We start from the raw sequence: 24,867 nt of genomic DNA, 5'->3' as shown, positions 1-24,867 counted from the left end.
CCAGCCAGAGCATCATTTGGGGCTTTCACAAGATGCACCAGCTGAAGGGAGATGCAGCAGTAACATGATGTCGGGGACAGCGAGGTCTAATGCCATACAGGAGGGGAGGGGAGGGGGGTTGCTTTGCTCGGACTGTCCCGTACTTGTTCCAGTTCAGGCATTCTACACCGGCGGCCTTGGCAACCGTGGGTTTCCATGGCAGCAGGACTGCTACTGGCTGGGCTGCTGGCACTGACTCAGGCCTGGTGTGTCAACGCAATACATGAGAATCTGCTGTGGTTCTCTCAGCTCACGGTAGGAGTTATTACTTGAATAATTGAAACTGTCTCAATTTCAACCTTCGATAAACTAAGCACATTGTGGCAAGCAGTGCGTCATAGTAACAGCCTGGTGTTCTGGATTCATGTATTCTGATACCAATAAAAGCTCTCTCACTTCTCATCAGCCTGATCTCAGTTCACAGCAGGGGCTCCTGCCCCTTCGTTATTGTAAAGTCAGGCCACAAACAAAGCAGTTGAATTCATAAATAGCCCGTTCTCTATGGTTTCTATATTCATTACAGTGCTCGGGACTTAAATTACAGGATGGCCACAATAGAAGTGAGCATGTAGTTATCTGATATATCTGATAAGCACATAATAGTATGTTGTGAGGCATCAGAACCACAATAAATATTTCCTTATAATTGAAATGGTTTTATAACTGGTTGACATGGATTAAGTATAAACCATATTTATTCTAGAAAAGCATGCATTTATTTCTGTGCACTCTCTTGCAGAACTATAAGCAGGTTTTTCTAACAGGATGTGTAAAATGTATTGGTGTGAGTGTGGTGAGCGATTCGTCTTGGCAATTAGAAAATGACTACCATGCAGAAGTCCGATATCAATAAAACACAGTCTGTAAATGGCCATTATGGATATGTTCTCACCGTCACTGTTTAAATCCATTTTTTTTGCATCTAACTGGAATTTCATCTTCCCGAATTACTGTTAGCATTATTGGTTGTGGGAACCCTCACTTTTGGTCTTTGCCACAGTGGTTGGTCTAGAAATTACATTATGCCTAGAACTAGATATAATTGACATAAACAATCCAAAATGGAGGGTAATGAAATGGTCTTGCTCATTCACCAAATCTCAACGAGGAGCCGTGCCGCTGTAGCTTGGCTCTGCCTGACTATCGCTCACAGCTTCAGACTTATGGTTACGGTTTGCTCAGCCTCTCTGACGGCGGACCAATCAGTAACCAGTGGGTGTGGCCAGGTTCGATGATGGTGAAGTAGTCCTAATAAAAACAGTGGTGGTAGAGTTTCAGCACACAACATGGTATATGGTTGTCAGTGTCCATTGGTTAAAGGCTTCTCCAATAGTTTCAAAATGAACTCGAGGTCTAAGTCCAGAGCGACTGAAAACAATCCTCAATGGAGCGTGTCCAGACCCATATATTCGCACCATAAATTTGGGTCTGATAATACCAAGGTAGCTTCGCAGGTTTTATAATAACAATGAGATGGCGTCAGAGACGGGGAGGCTTGTCTGCTCAGCTTCATTTCATGCCGATGGCACCGGCGCCGTCACTGTCCGGCAAGGAGCGTGGTCCAAACAGACGAGCTGGGATTGTCTTTCTCCACCACCACTCTAGTTTGTTTCCTGTACGTGTGATGTACACGTGGACTTTAGGTGTCATTCAAAATAGAAAATGCAAAAAAAAAACACCCCCCCTCCCCCCCTCCAAAAAAAAAAAAAAAAAAGACCCGAAATCCAAACGGAGCAGTCAGACCTCAACAGATTTGCAAAAATGGGATTTCAATCGTATTTCAAATCACATACACATGTAGTTTGAAAGAGATTTTTAGGGAGAATAAAACAGAAAACAACCACAGTGACACTTCCCTGCAGTATATATAAGTACAGCATAGTGCAAATACGGGTCCATAGTGCAAAAGTTCAGACTTCATGGGGCAAAGGGGGAGAGAGGGGAGAGAGTTGAACATCCTGACAGACTCATGGGTGAAGCTGTTCCTCGGTCTGGAGGAGCTGCACGGAGGCTGCGGTACCTCCTTCCCGGGAGGCAGGAGGCTGAAGAGGCTGTGTGAAGGATGGGTTGAGTCTCCCACCATGCTGACTGCTTTGCGGGTAAGGCGGGTGTTGTAGATGTCCAGGAGGGAGGAGGAGTGCGGAAACCACGATCCTACCAGCTGCTTTCACTCTGCGCTGCAGGGTCTCGCAGTTGGAGGCGGTGCAACACAGTGATGGAGCTGGTCAGGGTGAGACCCACCACAGTCGTGTCATCCGCAGACGATGTGATTGGTGCTGTGGAGTTGGTGCACAGTCAGGAGTTAGCAGGGTGAAGCGCCGGGGGCTGAGCACACATCCTTGGGGAGCCCCCGCGCTCAGTGTAATGGTTCCTGATGTGTTGTTGCCGACCCGTACTGCTCGTGGTCTCAGTGAGAAAGTCTAGCAACCAATTACACAGAGAGAAGAGCTCGGGCCCAACCGGTCCAGGGGCGGGGGGGGGGGGGTCTGGCTTCTGTGCAGGAATGTCATTGAGGTTGTCACTGTCCCAGCTCCGTGGTGAGGGTTTGTAGTCCGTGATGGTCTTGATGCCCTGTCACTGCCACAGGCTCCGTGTGTCTCTGAAATGGCAGGTCATGTTTTTGGTGTGTTGATGTTTGGCTTTCCTGATTCCACGAGACAGGTTGGTCCTCGCTGTTCTCGGACCGGCTGCGTCCCCGGCTCTGAAGGTGGTGTTCCGGACCCTCAGCAGCCTGTGGACCTCCCCCGTCAGCCTTGGTTTCTGATTAGCTGAGATTTTCATGTGCGTCACATCATCAATGCATTTGGTGATGTAGGCAGTAACAGTCTCTGTGTATTCCTGGATGTTTGTACTGTCTGATAATCAGTGAATGCTTGTAAGCAGGCAAATGAAATACATTTGACATTGTGGGCCCTTGGCCCCCCCAGGAACTCTGTTGTATTTGTCTGGTGTCCTTCTGCTTGATCCTTGCTGATGGCGATGGCTGTGAGGTTACTGCCGAGTGGGTATGGTGATTTGCAGGACACCAATGACTGGAATTAAATAACCTGATTAATTGAATTAAGCAGTCAATCATATTTAAACCATCACTTATTTTTTTTTTCATTTTATGGCAGATGTTTAGAATCTGTAATGTAATGTAAAGAACAATCCATTATTCTATTACTCATTTAGTTATCAAATGTTTTATTGGGTAAAGAAATGTTTCCATTACTTGCTTTTTTTTAGTTTTTTTTTTAGAGAGATTCGCTGTCAATTATAAGTTATTGCAGAAAAAAATATTAGATGGACTGAAATTTAGAATATTCAGAGATATACTTTGGTTTTTAACAAGCACACACGAGTTTGAGATCTCTTGAACTGTATTCATCTGTGGAGAGACGATACAATTGAACGAACAAATGTCCGACTTTCAGTAAAATCCCATAACCGATCTGTTACAGAAATTAGTTGCGCAGAGTCCAAGAATTTCCTCTCTTTCAAGCACAATTGCAAAAGCTATTTATGAACTGAATAAAATAGATGAATGATTGATTTGATATTTTGCAGCTGTTTGTTCACTGTTTGCTCTCTTCTTACCCCCGGATGGAACAGTAAGCATGCATGGCAAGCAGGAAGTCTCTTGAGGACATATCCTCGAAGGACACACACACACACACACACACACACACACACACACACACACACACACACACACACACACACACACACACACACACACACACACACACACACACACACACACACACACACACACACACACACACACACACACACACACACACACACACACACACACACACACACACACACACACTGTGTTACCTGTCTTATTGTTGCTGTGGAGGATTACAAGTGTATTAGCTCCTTTGCTTCTATCCTCCCTGTTTGTGTCATGTCTTGCCAGGATATCTGTTTTCCATATTACAGAGAAGAGAAGTGCTCAGTTTCATAAAACCAAATTCCCTTTTTTGCTTTCAGGAAGTGGAGCGGGAGATTTCTTTTCGGACAGAGTGTGGACTGTACTACTCCTACTACAAGCAAATGTTGCAGGCCCCGTCCATACAGGAAGGTAAGACTCAGACCAACAGCTAACTTTTTGCAGCTTTATCCTCATTGTATTTGCATGATATAATTGATCAACCTACCAAGCATATTTTGGAGTCCCTTTTACAGGATTTATGTTTTAAAAAAAGTAAATAAAAGTCAGCTCGAGACTTTGAGCAATTAGGTAATTAAGCTTACAATAGATCCATTAATTGCTCATTTTAAAAACGCCAGGTGGCTGTCTGTACCCACTCTTGCAAAGAGAAACTGTTTTTCACTAATACCAGACCAAATAAATCACTGCAGTTTGTCATGACGCACAGTCTGGATTGAGAGAAATTAGTTTAATTGTTCTGTTCCTATTATCATGTAAAATTCCTTCTTGGAAATGGGCCGAATTTTCCACTAAGGCAATTGAGCTGTAGTCAAATCAGTGGAGGAACCGGCTGACCTCCCTTTCGTCTCATTCTCTGTTCACTTCTTTTTATTGTCAAAGCAGAACGGCTTAATAAGCAGAACTACAATTGTTTTAAGGGGTAAATGAGGAAGGAGGACAATAGAAGAATGGAAAGAACAATAAAGGGTCGGCATTGAATAGAAGAAATGAGAAAATCAAAGACTGATATGGGAAAGGAATAAAGTGAGGCTGGAGAAAGGAAGCAGTGATGGAAGAAAGGGGATGGAAAGAGGCATTTGTGGAGAAAAGGAAGAAAACAGAAGTTGGGATGAGAGAAAAGATATGATGACAGGAGGGAAAGTTAAAGGAGATACAATAGACAAGAGGATTCAGAAGAGGGAGGAAGGGAGGACAAAGTGAATGAGGAAAGACGAGGACAAAGCAAGAATGGCAGTTAAAAAAAAAAAAAAATGATGAAAATGAATGGGAATGTGCCCTTTTTTTTTTTTTAATGGAAAACATTGCCAGTTTTGATGGTTTTGTATGGATCAGGAACACAGCAGCGATCTGGCTGACATGTCCCAGCCTGCAGCAGAAACTCAGCCCTTCATCCTCGTTCGGTGTCACACTTTGTTGTAGTTAAACCAAATACACAGTTATGATACTTTGCTCAGTGCCCAGTTTGGAATAAAGCCATCAGTCTCTGTATGAACTCATACCATATCAATATCGCTCCTTTGTACGACACAATAATGTTACATTTATTTCCCTGTTTATTATAACTTGGATGTTATTTTTTGGGTGTAATTTTTGCTGTCAATCTTGTCTGTAATATTGCGATTGCTCAGATTGTGGAATGCAGAGACATTGTTTAAAAAGTCAGACGGAGAAACAAAAGTCTGACAAATTAAACAGGTTGTAAACAAACAGTTTCAAGCAGTCACATTTGGAAGGGAAACCAAAGGCAAATGGTAAAATTATAACCACCACACTCAACCTACTGACTTCCTGCTCTACTCTGACCCATATATGGGCCAGTGGGAGTCCTTACTGTTACTTTTCTATGTAAAAAAAACAACATCTGGATAAACTTTTGACTTGTTTACAACGAGTCCTCTGCCCTCTCCTAGTTTCTTAAACCTCAAATGTTGCAACTTGGACTTGTCATTCGTCATAGGTCGTAGGATGTTTCAGGTCTCAGATCATCAGACATCTTCACCCGGGCGACCCAGCATGGTGTGATTAGCTTCTGGCTTGTGTTCAAGTGGCAAGCCACACCATGGGTATCCCCTCTTGATCCACACCCGCCTGGACATGTTTTTGGTGGCTCTTCTTTCTTGCAACCCACAAATGCCAAGAAAGTTGAGTGTCAGATGTAGAACCTCACCTCCAAAGCTCTTGCAGGCCACCTCACTGGGCTCCCATCAGGCCTGCCACCCATGCCCTCTGTATTCCTCTACAAAGTCGACATACCTGCACCCCTTCTATCCCTCCTTCTCAGGGAACAGTGAGTTGTAACAAAACCTCTCGCTTGGCAATTTGTCTTGGGAACGCCAGTTTCTTCTCTCGGTCTATCTTCAGCTGCCACTCACAAGCTGTTGAGTCTCTTTACAGCTCATTTCCTACCAAAACGTATCAAACTAAAAAAAATTCACAAATGCCCTACAAGTCTCTAGGGAATTTGTTGTAAAATCTTTATCCCAACCAATGGTGGGAATATGTTGTGTATTTGTTTGACTGGTACATTTTGAATTGAAAAAACTAAATGGATTTGTTTGTTAATGGTGTTTTGTATTTGAAAACCACACTGTGTTTGTTAGGGGATTTGTAAATTATATTTGGTTTGTTTTTTAGGTTTTGGCACTAGATTAGCTTCCTGTACCACTCTGGTTCTGGTAACTTTAAATCCCTCTGTCAGGCTGGTGAAAACCACAGCTTGTTGATGTTCTCAAAGTCTAATGCTGCTGAGGCTCTTTGGTAAGGCCAGCCACCTACAAATGAACTGGCTAGTGTGCTTGAAGCCCTCCTCAGTGTTCATTGGAACTTGGTGTATTATCCAGAGAAATCTTGGCAGGATGCTGGTAAATCATTGCCTTAAACTGAACCTGGAAGTCCTGACTTCCCCATTGCTGATAGCCATGCAGATGGCTCTATGTGAGTTGACTTGTCTGCTGCAGTGCTTCTCAGGGTGTTGTCGAAAGTTCTTCCCCAGGCTCCTCACAGGCTGCTCAGTTACTGATGAAATTTGGATGCCTCCCAAAGAGAAGCAGTGTCAGACACTCTCCCCTTCCTCCAGACCGAAGTCTTGGAGTTGGCTGCCTTGAAACTCATTCTTGCCCATTCGGTTAGCCTTGAAGGAGCCATCAGCATTCATGGCACTGATGTTGCTGATTGCCAGGGCGTCCCTGAAGGCTCTGCTTGTATGTCGATGTGTGCCAGTTCTGGACAAAGTGTCCCTAGATTACACTTCTACTAATTTGAGAAGCGTGCTCATCGCCGAGGCCAAGAAACACACTGATATTGTACAACCAGTGATGATGACTTTCTGTAGGCGATGCCATGCAGATGTTGCTCTCCCAGGTCAATCTCACACGAAAGCGATTGTAGTAGTCCAGTAGATCTTTGATTGTCTTTGGAACATGGTGTCTTATCAGCACTATAGCCATTAGTTTATGTGGAATTGATTGGTAGGTGTTTTTAAGTTGTAGCCAAATGACTGCCGGGTCCATCCTCTATTCTCCCTTGGCTCATGGATCCTTTCTCTATTCCTGGTTTTGCCATGTGTCCCAATGTGGAGTACAATATTGTGACAACTAATGGAAATAATGTCTAAAGCTACAAAAACTAGACCTAATTAGAAATAAAGCTGAATTGTATTTTAAACCTGCAGCAACTAACAAAGACACATTTTTGACCATTTGACAAAAAGAACAAACAAGCTGTGAAAACAGCACTACTAGAGTATCATTCTTTAAATGGTAAATGGTCTGTACTTGTATCGTGCTTTATCTCAAAGTGTTTTAACATGGTTTTTCCCATTCACACACTAATGAGACAGATCACCATGCAGGGTGCTGCCATCAGCAGGGTGCTGCACATTCACACACTGATGGTATTGGAGGCAACTTAGGGTTCAGTGTCTTGCTCAGGGATTGAGCCACCAACCTTCTGATTAGTGTACAACCCACTCTACCGACTGAGCCACAGCCTCCCCAAAGATAATATCCCCTTTAAGATAATATGATGAACTTGTCAACATATATCCCTATTGACACATATATTAGACATGCTGAAATGTGTTTGTGGCAACTTGGCAGTCCAATATTTATCTTATTTTAAGTTTGATCTGTTCAGTAAGCCTGGTATTAGCAGACCTAAATGCTTTGCATGGATATTGGGGAATGTTCGAGTCATTGCATACCAGTGGGAAGGTTCATTTTGAAACTATTGTAGCAGCCTTTTACCAATCGGCATTGACCAGCTGTTGTGCACCAACATCCACCATTGTTGGAATTAGATTTATCGATAAACGCTTGCCTTCGACGTCATCACACATAGCCACCACAACTGGTCGCTGATTCATCTGCCCATAAGACTGGCCGAACAACCAATGTAAACAGGGTTTCCAGACTAATCACAGTGAAAGCTGAAGCTGTGGGAAATAGGTGGGCGGAGCTAGGCAAGAGTCTTTAGCTACTAAAAGCTCCACTGTGTTCACCAGCTAAGTCACCATGTTTGTCTTTGCTGTAAACAGCTGCTTGCTGTAGCTGTAATAACAGCTTGCTGTAACAGCGAGCTCATCACTATGAGTGACAGATAAGTTGTAAGAAGAGATGGGCTGTCAATAATCAGTATAAATATGACTTGTTATGGCTTTTTAAGCTTATTTGAACTTCCTCAGGTGTGACATTCTGCCTTTTACACTTTCGTCTTTTTTGAAAGGGCTCCTTCACTTTTTTATCACATGAAGTGGGTTCAATTTTATAATTGTAGTGGAAGGGGTCTTGCTTCAGACAAGGTAGCCCACATCTTCTTAAAAATCACTGCATGAAACCCAGACACACTGTTTGGTTAATGGTCACGTACTTGTGGGACTTTTTGTAGAAAAAAAAACAGTACATAGTTTTTAGTTTTTAAATTCAGGAAATGGAAATTTGAATGACTCCAAGGTGCAATGCACTGATGGGTTCAGGCATTCTTTGTACCTTCAGCAATTCAGCAATTTAAATTCAGGACAAACAAGCGGTGGTTTAGTGGCTGACAACAATTTCAAACAGTTATTTTTCTTTAATAGCACCACATTCTGTAAAAGAGCCAAGTGAGTTTTGAGAACATTAATACCCTCCCTCCCAGGGTTGTCACAAAGCCAATAATAATTGTTATCAGTCTGTGTCACAGTGAAAAAAATAGTAAAGAAATAGTGGCATTTTTAATGTGTGTATGTGTGTATTCCTAGGCCTCTCCGAACTGATCCATGACAACTTGACAGAATCCAAGAGGACCATTAATCTCTTACAGCGAATGAATGTCTACCAAGAGGTGGTTCTCAGTGTTCTCTACAGACTGCTGCCCATACAGGTAACACAACTCTCAGCTGTCAGCTGTTTAAAATACACCTGTAAAACTCAAACGATTACAGTAATGAGTAGCGATTTAACAAAATTATTTCTGGGACTTTTCTTTTCATTTTGTCCCATGAATTAAAGTAGTCTTACTGTGTGGATAAAGTAATATTATTTAAAAAAAAAAAAGAAGCATTAAAAAAAAAAAAAAAAAAAAAAGATCATTAACCACCCAAGGTACTGTTGCTGGTAGTCGTATAAGGAGACTGAGGAGCTGTGGCATTTTTTTTTTTTTCCCTTTTTGGCTGATATGATTTGGTACACCTACACTGTCACTCTGCAGGAAAAGGTTTCTGTATTGGCATATCAATTAACTGAGAAACCGCTACGAAGCTCCGTCAGCTATCTCAATGTGTGACAAGAATGTCGGGAAGTGAAATATCAGACCAAACTTTGAAAATGCCACAGCTTCCCTGAGTGCCCAAGTCAGTCGCTGTCACTATAGTCAACTCTGTATTTGCAGTGCCTAATGAACTAATGGTTCCCTTGTGTGTGTGTGTGTGTGTGTGTGTGTGTGTGTGTGTGTGTGTGTGTGTGTGTGTGTGTGTGTGTGTGTGTGTGTGTGTGTGTGTGTGTGTGTGTGTGTGTGTGTGTGTGTGTGTGTGTGTGTGTGGACCAGTCATATCTGGAGCCCGTGTATTTCTATATTTACACAGTGTTCTCGCTCCAAGCTGTGTATGTCATCGCTCTGTACCTCACAGCGTGGCTCCTGTCTGGGTCCTGGCTCGCTGGTACGCTCACTGGTGTTTGGTACATCCTAAATAGGTGAGTAATGACTGCGCGTTCATGTGTGCGCATGTGAAAAGAGAGGAGAGAGTTGTACTGCTTTCTGTAAGCACTTGACTTTTTAAATATGGCAGCTTTACATGTCAGCATAGGATGAGGGTTATTTCCTTATTTCGAATGGTACCCAGTTAAATCCTCTCAAGTATGACAAACTATGTATTGAAAGCACACAAGCATCACAGTTCTATCTTTGAAGAACATATTTAAATTGGAATCCCAATTTAAAGAGCTTTCATCCACCGTCCTGTCCAGGATCCAGTAACTCAACTCAACTTTGCAAGTTTTCTTTCATCACAATTTACATGGCCAAAAACACAATTATTGTCTTGGAATTTTCAAAAATGTGCGAGTGATGGTCCATGTGCACTTTGACATAACAGACATCATGTATGTGCTTGTTTTAAAGGAGCAGTGTGTAGGATTTAGTGAGGTCACAGATTGCAACCGACTGAATATCTGTACATGAATTTGTACATATTTTCAAAGTTCAACCACTGTTCCTTTCTCATTTATTTAGTTAACTGTTTTTCATTAATTATCAATCCTTGATATTACACTGAAATTAGTTCCTGGTATGCACCGATTAATAGTTGAAACCGTATTTACTTTCATGGAACAATCTGTTTCAATTTCTTACCGGCAGTAATCCCTTCGCTGCATGTATTCACATGTCCATACATTATATTTCTGACTTTAATCCCTGCTTTTTTCAAACCACACCAAGCTGTAGTTATGTTTTTTGCCCACTGATGACAGGACATCTCTGGTTGTATCGTGCTGTTTTTAAGTTATGTCATGATCCACCCACTTCAATACATTTGTATCTCTCTGTATTGCTTTGCATCTCTTGAGCATGCGGTCCTCCTTAAGAGCAGTAACATGAAGGTTACACTTCATTTATGATTTAGTATACAAGGGAAATAATCAGTTTAATGAAGCACTTTAATAACAAAGTTGAGCCAATTTTGATGTTCTTGAAATGTCAAGTGTGAATATTTTTCATTCCTCTACGCCGGCAGCAGAGCTAGGTGGAGGCATCGATATTTTGGGGTTGTCTGTCTGACCCAATCTCATGAATGTGATCTCAGCAATGCCTTGAGGGAAATTCTTTAAATTTGCCACTAATGTGCTCTTGGGTTGAAGGATAAGCTGATCAAAATTTGGTGGTCAAAGGTGACCTCACAAAACGTGTGTGGCTATAACTCAAGTCTTCGGATACTAATAATGAATCATTTCACACAAACGACCAATAGTATAATATGATAACTGTGATATAATTATGTTCTGCAAAACTGCCTTATCATATTTGAAGAATTGTCTACTATTCAGGCTACAACTTTGATCTATTAGAATCAGCTTTATTGGTCAAATTCCTCCCTACATATATTCTATGCGTCTGGTCAGACATGGATGCAAACTGCAACTTGACTGGTTGGTGGTGGCAGTAATTGCTGTTAAATGTGTTTTTAATGGTTCAGTGAAAAAAATAAACTAAACTTTCAATTATTCCCAAAAATAGGTTGAAAATCCAGCAAAGGACGTAACCTACAAAACCAATATCATGTGAGCATTATATGAATTCAGGGAGAGCTTAGCAATGGTGTGTTAACCATTTTTCTTTTCTGTAGCAGCTTGGACACTGTTTGGATTGTATGAATCAGGCAGCAGACTTTGTAGTGCCACATTCAGAAAAAAACCCAAAAAAGGAAACAGTTAGAAGTTTTATTGGATCCTTAATGATTCGGTCTCGTAGTGTTAACAAGGTTAACGACGTGTGGTAAATGAAACTGCCTTCGATTACAATTAAATTATCCTTTTTAACTCAAATCCGTCGGATTGATGACTCGCATTAAAGTATTAAAGTCAGATCGTGTTTTGTTTACGTTTTAGTCTTTTATATTAAGCCTTTATTTTGATTACCAATGGAATAGGAGACAATTGAGTCTGTTGTACTAACTGTGGTTGATCTATTCTACATGTACCTCTGTGAACGAGTCTGTTAGTCATGTGGTTTGATGTCCAGTGACTGAAATAAAACTGTCAAACTGGAATATAACAAGTTTCAGGGTGAGTAGACATTCATGTTTCTGTAGGTGAACTCCAACAGACAGTATTCCTACAGTCTAGAAGTCACTGTTCAAAAGTCATTACACAACATAACTCCACCTAACTTTGTTTAAATGTCTGTTTATGCATGCATTTAATATGTTACTTGGCCAATTGTAGAGGTTGCTGGCAGCTAAAAAAAATAAATATGTTTTCTTATGATGTTATTCTTTAACAGATTGTTGTTGTATTGGACATATAGTGGGCAAGAAGACCTTTCTAGTTCTCTGGTTTTCTTGTATTTTAGTGCGAGTTAGGGGTTTGTGACTGTTTGTGTTCATCAGTGTTGTTGGAAGTGGACTAAAAGTTTCAATAATTTCAGGAACCCTGCTCTTGGATCCATACGTAGGCGATATTTCTTTGCTAACCTCTGTAAACAGTAAAATGAAGGGTCACTTCAGACAGCTGAGCTGCCGTGATCTAAAAAACTGCAGAGTTTGAGGCATATTTGTATTTTACTTTGACCTCCCTGAACCTTGAATATTGCATTCGCATCTCAACTTTTCTAGCTGTCACCATAGCTATCAGTTATGTGCTTATTGTTTTTCCCATCGGGCTGATGGGTAGCATATGGGCTATATGCTACAGGAGGAGGGCAACTGTGAAAAAAGTTAGACGTTGTTTAGCCCTTAGTTGTGATTTGGACATTTTGACACAACATCATTTTTAAAACTGATTTCCACCATCTACACATCTCTTCATCGCTCCTCCTCTTCCTCCTTCCAGGGTCGACACCACTCGTGTAGAGTTCACCATCTCGCTCAGAGAGAACTGGTCTTTGCCCTTCTTAGCGCTGCAGGTCAGTGCCATCACCTGTTTCCTGAGGCCTCAGCTCACCGCCTTACAGCAGGTACGCACACAGACCATCATTAAATCACAGCTATTGACCATCCTCACTACATAGATTGGCCCTGACTTGGCAGACTTTACTGATCTGCTCAATAATTTAGTATCTCTGAAAGTACTAGCTACATGGAAGAAGTGGGAATGAATCCAGGTCAAGTATCTAAGCTGGTGTGTATCTGTGTGTGTTTTGCCTCCTCAGAAGGTGATGGTGTGGTTGATGTATGTGACGACATTCTGTTTCTGTCTGACGTGGCAGTTCAACCAATTCATACTGCTCGTTCAGGCTCTCGTCATTTACACCCTGGACTGTGCCGACTTCTTAACAACCACACAGGTATGACTACAAGAAGGACCAGGTAATTAAAGGGTCAGTTTCACTGATGTATTATACAGCGTGGATACTGGACTACAAGATAGATATTCATTTGAAATTGCTCTTAAAGTGCTTAAACTTAAAGTATATTTGCATTTGGCCCTGATAGTTCTGTTACACTCAGTCAAAAATTACTGAAAGAATTCCAAAAAAATCAAACATTGTTGGATTATAATGACCAAAACATAGTAATAGACGATAATGTTTCAATTCTAGGTGTCCTTTCAACAGTTTTACAAATGTCTGTTTTCAGTGACTTATGGGGAAATTGTTCATTGTGAATACAAGCATTTTTTTTTTTTTTTGAGAACTGCTAAGGGCCATCGGGACAAATCAGCAGCAAGGCAGAGTGACAGCACCATATCCAGCCCCCTTTGTGCATGAGTGGTAGATATTATATCCCAAAGCTGGGCCATAGGCCTTTGCGGCTTCTAGACTGCATCCACATTGCCGTTGCCTAGCAACGATGATCTCACAACTTAACCGCTCGACCACTAACCGTACCGTGCACGCGGTTCCCCACGTCATAACCACAAGCTCCCACACTTTGACCAAATTGTCGAGACTCAGCTACAAGGTCCTATAACCTCAGCACTCGTTCACTTCTGACTTAAAGAGCAGTTGTTGGCACTTATTCACACATGCTGGCTGATAGCAAACAAGTAATGCCTCGTTTGCCTGAGTTTTAAAGACGCGCATCACTCATCAGAGCGACTGTTCACGTCCACAGGAGGTGAGTGTTCAGTCCTCAGAATGTAGGTTCTCAGAGGCATATTGTTGTGAGGGCTGACGTCATCACACACGACCAACCTGTGTGTTCCTGTAGGTGACCACTCTGTACCTGGTTGAAGTGAGCAGCCTGTTGAGTGTGTGGCTCTTCCAGTTCTGTAACTCCATGATACTGGGATCACTGGTCCTGAGCTTCATCGTAGCCGCGCTCTTCGTCAGACACTGCCAGGTAAGTGTGTGTGTGTATGTTTGAGAGTTTGACATCAGAAAAGACAGGATTTGGGAACGTGGAGACTTAATATAACTCTGTTGGTAATTGAAGCTCGCATAGAGAACGATCCAGACAGTTGTGGTTGCTTGTTTACAAAACACAGATGAAAGATTAACCTGCTTTTCGGGTTGACATGAAAAGGCCTGGATGCGCTGCAGCCGGTGTTTGCAGAAGATTCTAATTTGTATGCTGGAGACACGTTTTCCTGTCAGGTCTAAATTAGATTTAGTTCAATCAGATCCTATCCCAGCAACAAACACAGAAAGATTTCATGTTACAGGATGACAGAGTAACACAGAGGCAGATACAGGAAGGGGGAGAATGAGAAATGGGGAGAAAAATACTTCATTTTGGGCTTAAAAAAAAAATTGAAAAAGTAACAACATAGTAATTGCATATGTTTTAATTTGAACCCTGGAGTTGAGAGGTGTTGACTCTATGACTTGGACTTCAGTCATTCTTGAATTATGAATTTGATTAATTTTGACTTGACCTGCAGCTCGACTTGAAATTAACAATTCATGTCAACACATTTCAGGCCAACCGATTTAGATTTTATTTTGCTGGTTCAAATAAAAAACTTCTCTGACAGCAAAGTACGAGTTGCAGCTAATGCATGTTAATGGCCAGGATCTTGTCTGCAGTCTGGTCATTGTGCAATTGTGGCTGTATTTGTCCAAAACGAATTTGGGAGAAGCATCACTGTGTAACACATCATTCCACTTTTTTGCATGGACACTTTATTGTTGTCGTTCAGTAAGACTAACAGTGGCAAACTTCACAGCTCACATTTGAGAATTACCTGTGACTACCAAAACAATTACTTTAACGTACCTGTGGTTTAAAATGTATAATTTAGCATATTAGTTCAGGAAATATGTATTTTGCCCTCTGAAATTTTATTTTTTAATTTTTATCCCTGACAGACAGTGTTGACTTGCAATGCCTAGATAAACCCATAAATGCAAACCTTTGGTGTTGGAGGAATTTCATAGCAGCAGCCCTGGGCATACTGACGAAAAGGAATTCTTTTTTTTGTGCCATCTAAAGTCTCTCAGTGGCACAACAGTGGTCAAAATATGTCCAATTAGAGGTCCCAAGACACAATTCAACATATATAATCCCCTTGAAGTCTTTGTAGCCAATCTTCAGCAAACTGAACAAAACATACTACGGTTGCAGATTTTCAATTGTTGCTTTCACAAAAGTAGAAAGCCGTATTTCTCTCTGCAGCCTCGTACATTTCTTTGCAAAAAAAAAAAATTTTTTTTTTTTTGGTACCAGTAATCTGCAGTGTAACATAATTGTGACTAGCCCCAGTGGAAATATAATATGGCCCCCTCCCCTAATGAAAATAGGCTATGAGTGAAATACATAGGTGAGAATGGTGGGAAGGTGGTATATATACCTATAACGATCACAAATAGTGGCATTGGTATTACTGATAAAACACTTCAAAGACTGAATCAGATTATGTGTGTAAGAATCTGAACCAGAATTCTGAGCCTCTGGTTACTTCGGGTCGATGCAGTGTTGCTGAGAGGGAAATAAAATTCAGTTTTCCTGTGTGTATATAATGATAAAAACAAAAATATGTTCACATCGGTGCCTCTAATTGGCTGGACCGAAACATACAGAAACAGAGTAATAAAATCAAATATTAATGTTAACATACAGAACATACTGCAGCCGATTACATTTTCAAATTATAAGAAGACCCCTCACATAATATATGTTAAAACAACATGCAATAGTGGCATACAAACAAATAGAAAGAAAAGAGAGAGAAGTTTGTCCAGATTTAGAGCAGCTTCATCTCCTATAAAAACCCTGAGATGTCCATCTGTGAAACAGTGGGGTGCAACATGCTCTGCGCTGTATCCGTGTTGGAATAACCACGGGTATTTCACAGTGATTAGTGATTACTGTGCTGACTAATTAGAGTTTGGTAGCTGTCTCTGAGAAGTTACAGCAGGTTGGCTGCGAGAGACGATATTATAAACTGGAATATATCCGTGTACACAGAGAAATATTCAGACATTTGGAAAAATACATATTTTCTGATATCTATAACTCATTAATGTAAAATTTCAGAAATGACAAAAACATCATTTTATGTCTGTTGGTGTTAACTATGCTCCAAAAAGTTGATTGTTGATATATGTCTCTGTCTTCCCTATGTAAGTTCCGAGGTACGTAAGAGTACATTTTAGTGAGAGACCTGACTTTGTGTGTGTGTGTAATTGAAAATGTTTGTGTCTCCTTTCCTCACTTTTCGGAATGTCGAACTGCATTGAGACTATAACAGATGTGTGTCCAGTCTAACCTCTTGTTGCTGTCTGCTCACATAGTCCGGTCTGAAGACAGGAAGCCTGCTGGTCCGCCTGGCCAAAGTGCTTCTCCACAGCGCCATGGTTCTCGTCCTCACCCTCACCATCAACTACCTGGCCAAGGTGCCTCTCTTTTGTTGCCCCCGTTCTTCACTGTTTCTGTCCTCTTTTCCTCCTTTCCTCATCCTCTCCTTCCTTTTTCCATTTGTCTCCTCTTCTTGCATCACCTTTCACTCTCCTTGTCCGTCCCTGTTTGCTTCACCACCCTGTCCTGCTGATCTCCCCCTCCTCCTCCTCCTCCTCTTGTATCTACAACTCATAGGTTTGATATGACGTCACCGTATGTTCTCAGCTTGGTTTATTTACTTGTTTATAGATCCAGACAAGCTGATCTTTAGTCCTAACAAGATGACCTTATCCGTGTGTGTTTACAGAAGGCACTTCAGCTCAGATCAGACGAGCACATCTTTAAATTCATCAAGTCAAAGTTTGCCTTGGGGCCGACAAGGTAGGAACACACACTCGTGGACACGCACACACACAAACACAAACACACACAACCGTAGATTCACCTGCTTCTATTATTGAACAGTCTGATACCGCTCTTGAAAAAGGACATTTTTACACAAGAACATGACTCAGCAGATGTAGAATTTTGGCATAAACTGGAATTTTTAGTAAATACATCACCGTCACAACGGGACACAACAACAACAATAACAAAAACCTCAGAGCAGCATCCTCCAGTTGGAAATGACAAGTTTTGACAAAGATGTGGATCCTCCAGTAAGACAGACCTGCTTGGGTCTTTTGTGGAACTTAACCTTTATAATGCCAGGCCTCACCTCCACTTATGTGCAAAAGTTCCACCGAAACGAGTTTCCCCTGACAGTATATTTAGTCCCTCCAGGATTTCGCCGAGGTTTTTTTTGTGATTGTTGCGATCAAAAATTTTGATTTTGCGGCAGATTTTTTCAAACTTTTCAGTGTAATTTACAAAGTTTTAAGTGAGTTTTTTGCGGTAAAGTTGCAGAAAAAATTGCGAGTGGAGAAAAGAAAAGAAAAATTTGGAGCACTACCTGATAAACAATGATATGTAATAGATTTCTGTGATAATAATCATACTGCACATCACATCAATGTTTTAGGTTTAATCTTTTATTGTACTTAGAGAACCACAGGGCTCAGTTACAAAAAAAACGTAGCTTTTCAAAACAGTCAGTGACTGTAATATAGAATACAAAGGCTACTTCTGCTGTCAAAATGAGAGCTTTCGATGCTGTTTAATTCATGTTAATTCAACACATAGGCCTACTGTATGCACAAAAACAACGTACAGTCTCTTCCAACTTGAAATGTCTATAAAATTAAGTCAACATACAGTAATACGTAGTCACTTTTATTGTGAATAGAGGAGAGGAGGAGAACCGTGCTGATTGTAAATGAGAAGTTATTTGTGTTAATAAAGTGAGTTTAGTCTGAAAAGACTTACTTGATGCCCTAATAAGTTCAGCGCAGCTTCTGCTGACGACCTTTGTTTTGCAGAAAAATCGCAGACATCTAAAGGTCCCGCAAATATTGTGGGTATTGTTTGAATTTGTTTTAATTACTGCAATTGCAAGATCGCGAGTTTCTGGAGGGACTTAATATTATAAGACACTGCATTCATGGCTTGGCTCCGCCCAAGACGATTGTGATTGGTTAAAGAAATGCAAACAACTCTGAGTGTTTTCCCTTCTACCAGAATAAAGTTTGGGTGCAGTCACAGTTTTCTGCAGTGCTGGCACCTCAGTGTAGATTCCTCCGACTATGCTTTGCGAGTCTAGCGTCGTCTGTACATTACATTACACTACATTAGATTTTATTCAGCTGACGCTTTTATCCAAAGCTACTTACAATAAGTGCATTTCAACCATGATGGTACAAAACCCAGAACCTGTGCCTGTATATAACTCTCGACTTGATCCAGAGTGACTGTATTATTCACTGAGCACTGGTGTTGCAGCACCTTTGAGTGTTAGTGTGTGTGAATAATAGATGGTGGGGTAGAGCTCCCGCCGATCAGATACTTTGGGAGAGTGTGTGTGTGTGTGTGTGTGTGTGTGTGTGTACAGCTCAGCTACTGGATAGCTGCTCCAGGGTGGCAGATAACATGGCTCACAACCCAATGCCACAAAACTGGCCCTTCAATTATTCAGGAGCTTGTGGAAAATGCAGCGCTTACTCTCTGCTATATCGCTGCCTCTCCCTCTGTTCCTGCTTCTCTCGCTTCCTTCGACTGTTTCCTTCGGTTCGAGTGTTTTTGTTTTTCATCCCTGGAGTCTGGCACTGTGTTTGTGATATCACAATTTTCAGTTCAGCTACTTATCAGCACAGCCGGTTATTAGAAGCAGTGAAATGTGCAACATATACACTTCATAAAAAAACAACGGAAGTTTATACAATACAGACATGCCATATTGAGATAATAAACTCAGTTTATTTAACAAAAACTTTTGTAACCTCATGTAACATTGTTTTGTTCATACTTTTACCAGTGGGTGTAGATACCAAAATGACCTTTTCAATACGAGGTAGAATAAAATGCGTGGGTTATTTGTGAAGGTAAATTAGAAAATCGACTTTATTCAGAAACTCACTATCAATGCTCTGAACCCACATAACAAGCCATTTCACTGTCACATGAAATGTTGCCATATTGGTGTGTTTGGTTCACATGTCTGTCCATCCTGGAGGCGCCATGCTTCCTTGTGTTATGTTATGTTATGTTATGTTATGTTATGTTATGTTATGTTATGTTATGTTATGTTATGTTATGTTATGTTATGTTATGTCGTGTCGTGTCGTGTCGTGTCGTGTCGTGTCGTGTCGTGTCGTGTCGTGTCGTGTCGTGTCGTGTCGTGTCGTGTCGTGTCGTGTCGTGTCGTGTCGTGTCGTGTCGTGTCGTGTCGTGTCGTGTCATGTCATGTTATGTTATGTTGTGTTGTGTTGTGTTGTTATTTTGTATGTTATGTTATGTTATATTATGTTGTGTTATGTTATGTTATATTATGTTGTGTTATGTTATGTTATGTTATGTTATGTTATGTTATGTTATGTTATGTTATGTTATGTTATGTTATGTTATGTTATGTTATGTTATGTTATATTATGTTATGTTATGTTATGTTATGTTATGTTATGTTATGTTATGTTATGTTATGTTATGTTATGTTATGTTATGTTATGTCATGTTATGTTGTGTTGTGTTGTGTTGTGTTGTGTTGTGTTGTGTTGTGTTGTGTTGTGTTGTGTTGTGTTGTGTTGTGTTGTGTTGTGTTGTGTTGTGTTGTGTTGTGTTGTGTTGTGTTATGTTATGTTATGTTATGTTATGTTGTGTTGTGTTGTGTTGTGTTGTGTTGTGTTGTGTTGTGTTGTGTTGTGTTGTGTTGTGTTGTGTTATGTTATTTTGTATGTTATGTTATGTTATATTATGTTGTGTTATGTTATGTTATGTTATGTTATGTTATGTTATGTTATGTTATATTATGTTATGTTATGTTATTTTGTATGTTATGTTATGTTATATTATGTTGTGTTATGTTATGTTATGTTATGTTATGTTATATTATGTTGTGTTATGTTATGTTATGTTATGTTATGTTATGTTATGTTATGTTATGTTATGTTATGTTATGTTATGTTATGTTATGTTATGTTGTGTTATGTTATGTTATGTTATGTTATGTTATGTTATGTTATGTTATGTTATGTTATGTTATGTTATGTTATGTTATGTTATGTTATGTCATGTTATGTTGTGTTGTGTTGTGTTGTGTTGTGTTGTGTTGTGTTGTGTTGTGTTGTGTTGTGTTGTGTTGTGTTGTGTTGTGTTGTGTTGTGTTGTGTTGTGTTGTGTTGTGTTGTGTTATGTTATGTTATGTTATGTTGTGTTGTGTTGTGTTGTGTTGTGTTGTGTTGTGTTGTGTTGTGTTGTGTTGTGTTATGTTATTTTGTATGTTATGTTATGTTATATTATGTTGTGTTATGTTATGTTATGTTATGTTATGTTATGTTATGTTATATTATGTTATGTTATGTTATTTTGTATGTTATGTTATGTTATATTATGTTGTGTTATGTTATGTTATATTATGTTGTGTTATGTTATGTTATGTTATGTTATGTTATGTTATGTTATGTTATGTTATGTTATGTTATGTTATGTTATGTTATGTTATGTTATGTTATGTTATGTTATGTTATGTTATGTTATGTTATGTTTATTTTGCACAACTTTGAAAGCACACAACATTTTCAAAGATAACAAATACTGTAATCCTCCTGCAGGGATTTTGATGCCAGTTTGTATCTGTGTGAGGAGGCCTTTGGCCTGCTGCCTCTGGACACACTGGAGCGCCTGGCTGGCACCCTGCTGCTCTACCCGTACATCCTCACTCTGCTGCTGCTCAGTGGCATGCTGGCAGTGGCGGCGCTGCAGAACCTGAGGTATGTGGAGGAGGGAATGTGTGAGAGGGCGAATGAGTCTTTTGGTAACATGAAAAAAAGGTATGCCAATGGTATGACACCTAGAGAATGATATTGAAATTGGTTAGGCAAATTAATTTATTTCCATGTTCTCGTATAAGCTAATGGCCAGTTTAGTCTAAAATGGGTGATCATCCATCTAATTAATAATCAAAGTTTGTTAGGAGGATGCCGTGTAAAGATGCACACAGCAATTTTAGAGACTGCTGTCCACCTGGATGAATAAACTTAAAACTTTCTGAATGAAGCAATATTATTGGAAGTATTGAGGAAAAAAGGGTGAACTGATACCAATAGTAAAGAGGTCTGGGTTTATCTACGCTTAGAAAAGTTCTCCTCAACTCCAGTCCCATGACACCATTAAAACTATGTAATTCAATGTTGTTTGTAATGACATGCTTATCACAATAAAATGTCCTGACCGCTCTGATTTTCAGGATTTAGCCACAGAAATGTTGCTTTATTACAAACAACTCCACCAGAGGCCTGTACTAAGAAGCTGATAGAACATAACCCAGATTCCTTTTTGTTATCTGGCTGACTTAGACTGACAAACGTAATCACAGTCAGCGACTGCACGCAGGTGGTTATCAACTCTCTGAGTCAACCAGGGTTTCCCAATCCAGTAATGAGCGTCTTCATAGAAGGGACTCTTTCTGCAACTTGTGACCATCACAAACATGAAGCAGAGCAACCTATTTTACTAACAAAGACAAACTGTAACATTACACAAAAAGAAAGAAGTTAAATACATAATCCAGGCTAAAAGCAGATCAGCTCCAGTTGCCAAATGCATGAAGGGCAGCTGGCACGACTGTGTCAATGTGTAAGTTAAAAGGCTTTTAATTTAAGCGGCCCATCATTAGGACACTAGTAGATCTGACTATAATTACATTCCATTAAACTAATGTGCAGCTTAAATGTGTTCTTCCGAAATAGAGTCCGATTTATTGCCAAGTAAATTTTCATACACAAGAATTTGTCTTTGTGTTGTACTTGATCAAAACGAAACGTGATCGGAGACACATCAAGTAGTGAGAAAACACAAAAGGCAGGTGGTATATAAATCAAATTTCACGATAAGTACAAAAATATGAAGCATTGCAAACATACTCAGTATGTGCAATGTAATAACACAAAGATAATAGTGTTAATCTCTTCATTAGATGTGATGAGTTTACAGGTGTGGAAATCTAATTATAGATTTGAGCCTTTTTCTTTCACCTGCATCCCCGGCTGTGTAAAATCGACAGGGGACGAAATAAGAAATAAAAACATATTTCGGAGTGGTGGGTAGGCTATGTTCACTTTCATATCTTACAAGATCAAGAAGTACTGCGCTTCAGTGGCTCAGTCAGTCTGTTGTAGGATTATGTCGGTATCCAAAAGCACAGTAAAATGGAATCTGTATCTTATATAGAAATTGTCCATGAAAGCCAAAGATGTTTTCTGGTCTCGCCTTTGGAGTCAGTTTCACACAGAATAGTGAGGGAAACACATCCACTTTTGTTCAGCATTGTGGGAGAATCAGATGTCCTGTTGATTTCCTCAAATAGAAGAGGGAGACAGATTTCAAACTTTTATATAATTAATGGCAAACATGATCAACAGCACCCTGCAGCAATTACTCACATGACATTTGTTAGCACAACCTTTGGGTCAACTGTTGGCTACCTTTATGTTACCCTGTGGTCTGTTGTGTGTCGTGTATCCCGTGCAATACCGACTGATCGTATCAGCTAACCAAGTTGATTATTAGGCTATATTGAAGGTCTGTTTTAGGGTTTGCTTGGTGTGACTGTTTCCACAGTTTAAGACATTAAGACATTTTAAAATCTGAATAGTATGTGGAAGTGGAGCTTTTTATGATGTTATATCATTGTTTTTCTTGATAAAGCTCACGACTTTACTGTTTTAGTTCAGTCTCAGTCTGTCAGCTGCTCCAGACGCAGCTGACTGCTGCTTTAGGTGGAAGAAGCCCTGATAATTCAACACATTTCCTGCCTTCAACTAAATGGCAAATGACTCCATAAATGATAACTGCAGTCTTATAGAACAAAAAAAAAAAACAAAACAAAACCCTCAAATGATGCCCCTAATCCTTATACGCCAAACCTACTGCATGCAAAAAAGAAAGGAGGGATGAAAAGAAGTTGCAACATTATATACACATATACTTACATTTACAGTATATTGCAAATAGCGATTGTCTACTCCTTGTTTACTTGAGATTAAACATACCAAAAATGTCATTGTTCTAATATTTATGTTTCCTAGTAGTGGTAGAATAAATACAATCAGAAAGATGGTTCAAAACAGAGTGTGGGGAATACATAAAGGAGGCAAAGAGGAAATTCACACATGATGAAATAAAACAAAAAAATGATGTCTGATATCACTAAGATTATGGAATGATCATACTGAAGGATACATGTTGGAAACAGTTACTGGAGGATATCTGCACTGTATAAGGGAATTCACAGCATCCATGCGATTCTGGGGTAAATGTGTTTGAGTAAACATTTATTCTCTTTAGGTAGATTTATAGATGAATACTTTATGGATTCTAATGGAAAGTATGGCATCCAATAGCTGAATATGACAGTTATATACAAACAATAAAGATTTAAGTAATATACACACAAGATAAGTGAGCCTCTATAAAATAACTGCACTTCAAAGAAACTGAATACTACAAATTACAAGGTCTTGTATATATTAGGATTCTTGATGCAGTTAATATCTAATTTAATGCAGCAGTGGTTGTGCGACGGTAATAAATAAAGGGACTTGAAGTGCATAATAATCAGGACTAATATCTCCAGTGAGACAGAGTAAACTTCCCCCTGTCCCCCGTTCAGCAGAGTTGGAGAACCGAGTGGGCTCTGGGGACGAAGCATCTCCTGAGTCTGTCCGTCGTTCTGACAGCAACCTGCCGCTGAACATCCTCCTCTGCTTCATTAAGGTGGTGTGCAGTGTCTGACTGTCACTGTCTGTGACAGACAGCGGTTTTCACAGGGTCCCTCTCTCTCCACCGTCACACAACAGTCCAGACCACATAACCAGCTCGCCTCGCCAGCTTGTCCAGTCGCATCGCGTCTGTCTTCTAAGTGCCGCCTCGTCTGCGCACCGCAGCACAGAAAGGAACGCTGGCAGCCACAGACGGGTCAAACATCTGCAGGGGTTTCTTACTGCCTGTGCTCTCTGACCAGTCCAGTTAGTCATCCAGCTGTTGCCCAGGGTTACTTCCAGGTCCCGACCACCTCCACATTGATGGAGACCAGGCCTCTGATACACCCAACAATGGCGATGTTGTCCGAGAACGAGGGTAACGGCCGCGGTTAAAGGTGGACTGAGACAATTAAAGCAGTTATGAAAGAGGTTCAACTCAATTATTCTCCGACAACATTTTCTCCACCTTTATCTTGTTAAAATCCTTGGCCTGTACCAGCAGGGGGAAGCTTGAGTGTCCTCAGCTACACCTGGTTCTCGTTTTTGAAGGCCCTCTCCTTCTTGCTGGGGAGGTCCTCAACATCTTTGGCGTCCCTGCGTGTGCCAGTGAAGGAAGGTAAACACGTAAGCAGCAATGGCGTGCAAGAACTCCCTGCGTATTCAGTAGGGACAGAGACTCGCCGCCTGCAGTTTGATACCCGGACGGCAGATCGTCTCCCTCACTGTCACACACTCTGGGTTGCACCATTTCATTTTTAAAAATAGTGCTAGACCCCCACTTTTGCCTTTGCTGCTTAACTTACCCTCTCGGCAGCTCTCACAGTGATAAATCCAAGGAGGGA

General features: G+C 40.5%; 1 protein-coding gene across 7 annotated transcripts in view; it reads left to right on the top strand.

Annotated features, from left to right (window-relative positions):
- The window catches only part of dpy19l3 (dpy-19 like C-mannosyltransferase 3), a 67,673-nt gene that overhangs the window by 9,653 nt on the left and 33,153 nt on the right, over positions 1 to 24,867 (top strand). For 6 of the 7 annotated variants that reach the window (XM_069709864.1, XM_069709863.1, XM_069709865.1 and 3 more), the window contains 9 exons: positions 4,021 to 4,111; positions 8,940 to 9,061; positions 9,725 to 9,870; positions 12,724 to 12,847; positions 13,043 to 13,177; positions 14,043 to 14,174; positions 16,568 to 16,669; positions 16,981 to 17,054; positions 20,876 to 21,034. In XM_069709864.1, the coding sequence (XP_069565965.1) occupies positions 4,021 to 4,111; positions 8,940 to 9,061; positions 9,725 to 9,870; positions 12,724 to 12,847; positions 13,043 to 13,177; positions 14,043 to 14,174; positions 16,568 to 16,669; positions 16,981 to 17,054; positions 20,876 to 21,034 (1,085 nt within the window). Of the gene's footprint in view, positions 1 to 106; positions 295 to 4,020; positions 4,112 to 8,939; positions 9,062 to 9,724; positions 9,871 to 12,723; positions 12,848 to 13,042; positions 13,178 to 14,042; positions 14,175 to 16,567; positions 16,670 to 16,980; positions 17,055 to 20,875; positions 21,035 to 24,867 lie in introns of those variants that run through there. The other variant, XM_069709866.1, reaches the window with a different exon arrangement.

The sequence above is a fragment of the Brachyistius frenatus genome, unplaced genomic scaffold (assembly GCF_029030835.1).
Source record: "Brachyistius frenatus isolate BFR_SWC_R1_liver_20210118 unplaced genomic scaffold, ASM2903083v1 Contig_86, whole genome shotgun sequence".
Lineage (NCBI taxonomy): Eukaryota > Metazoa > Chordata > Actinopteri > Embiotocidae > Brachyistius > Brachyistius frenatus.
Note: the sequence above shows the minus strand (reverse complement) of the source record. Positions and strands in the feature narration are given on the sequence as shown.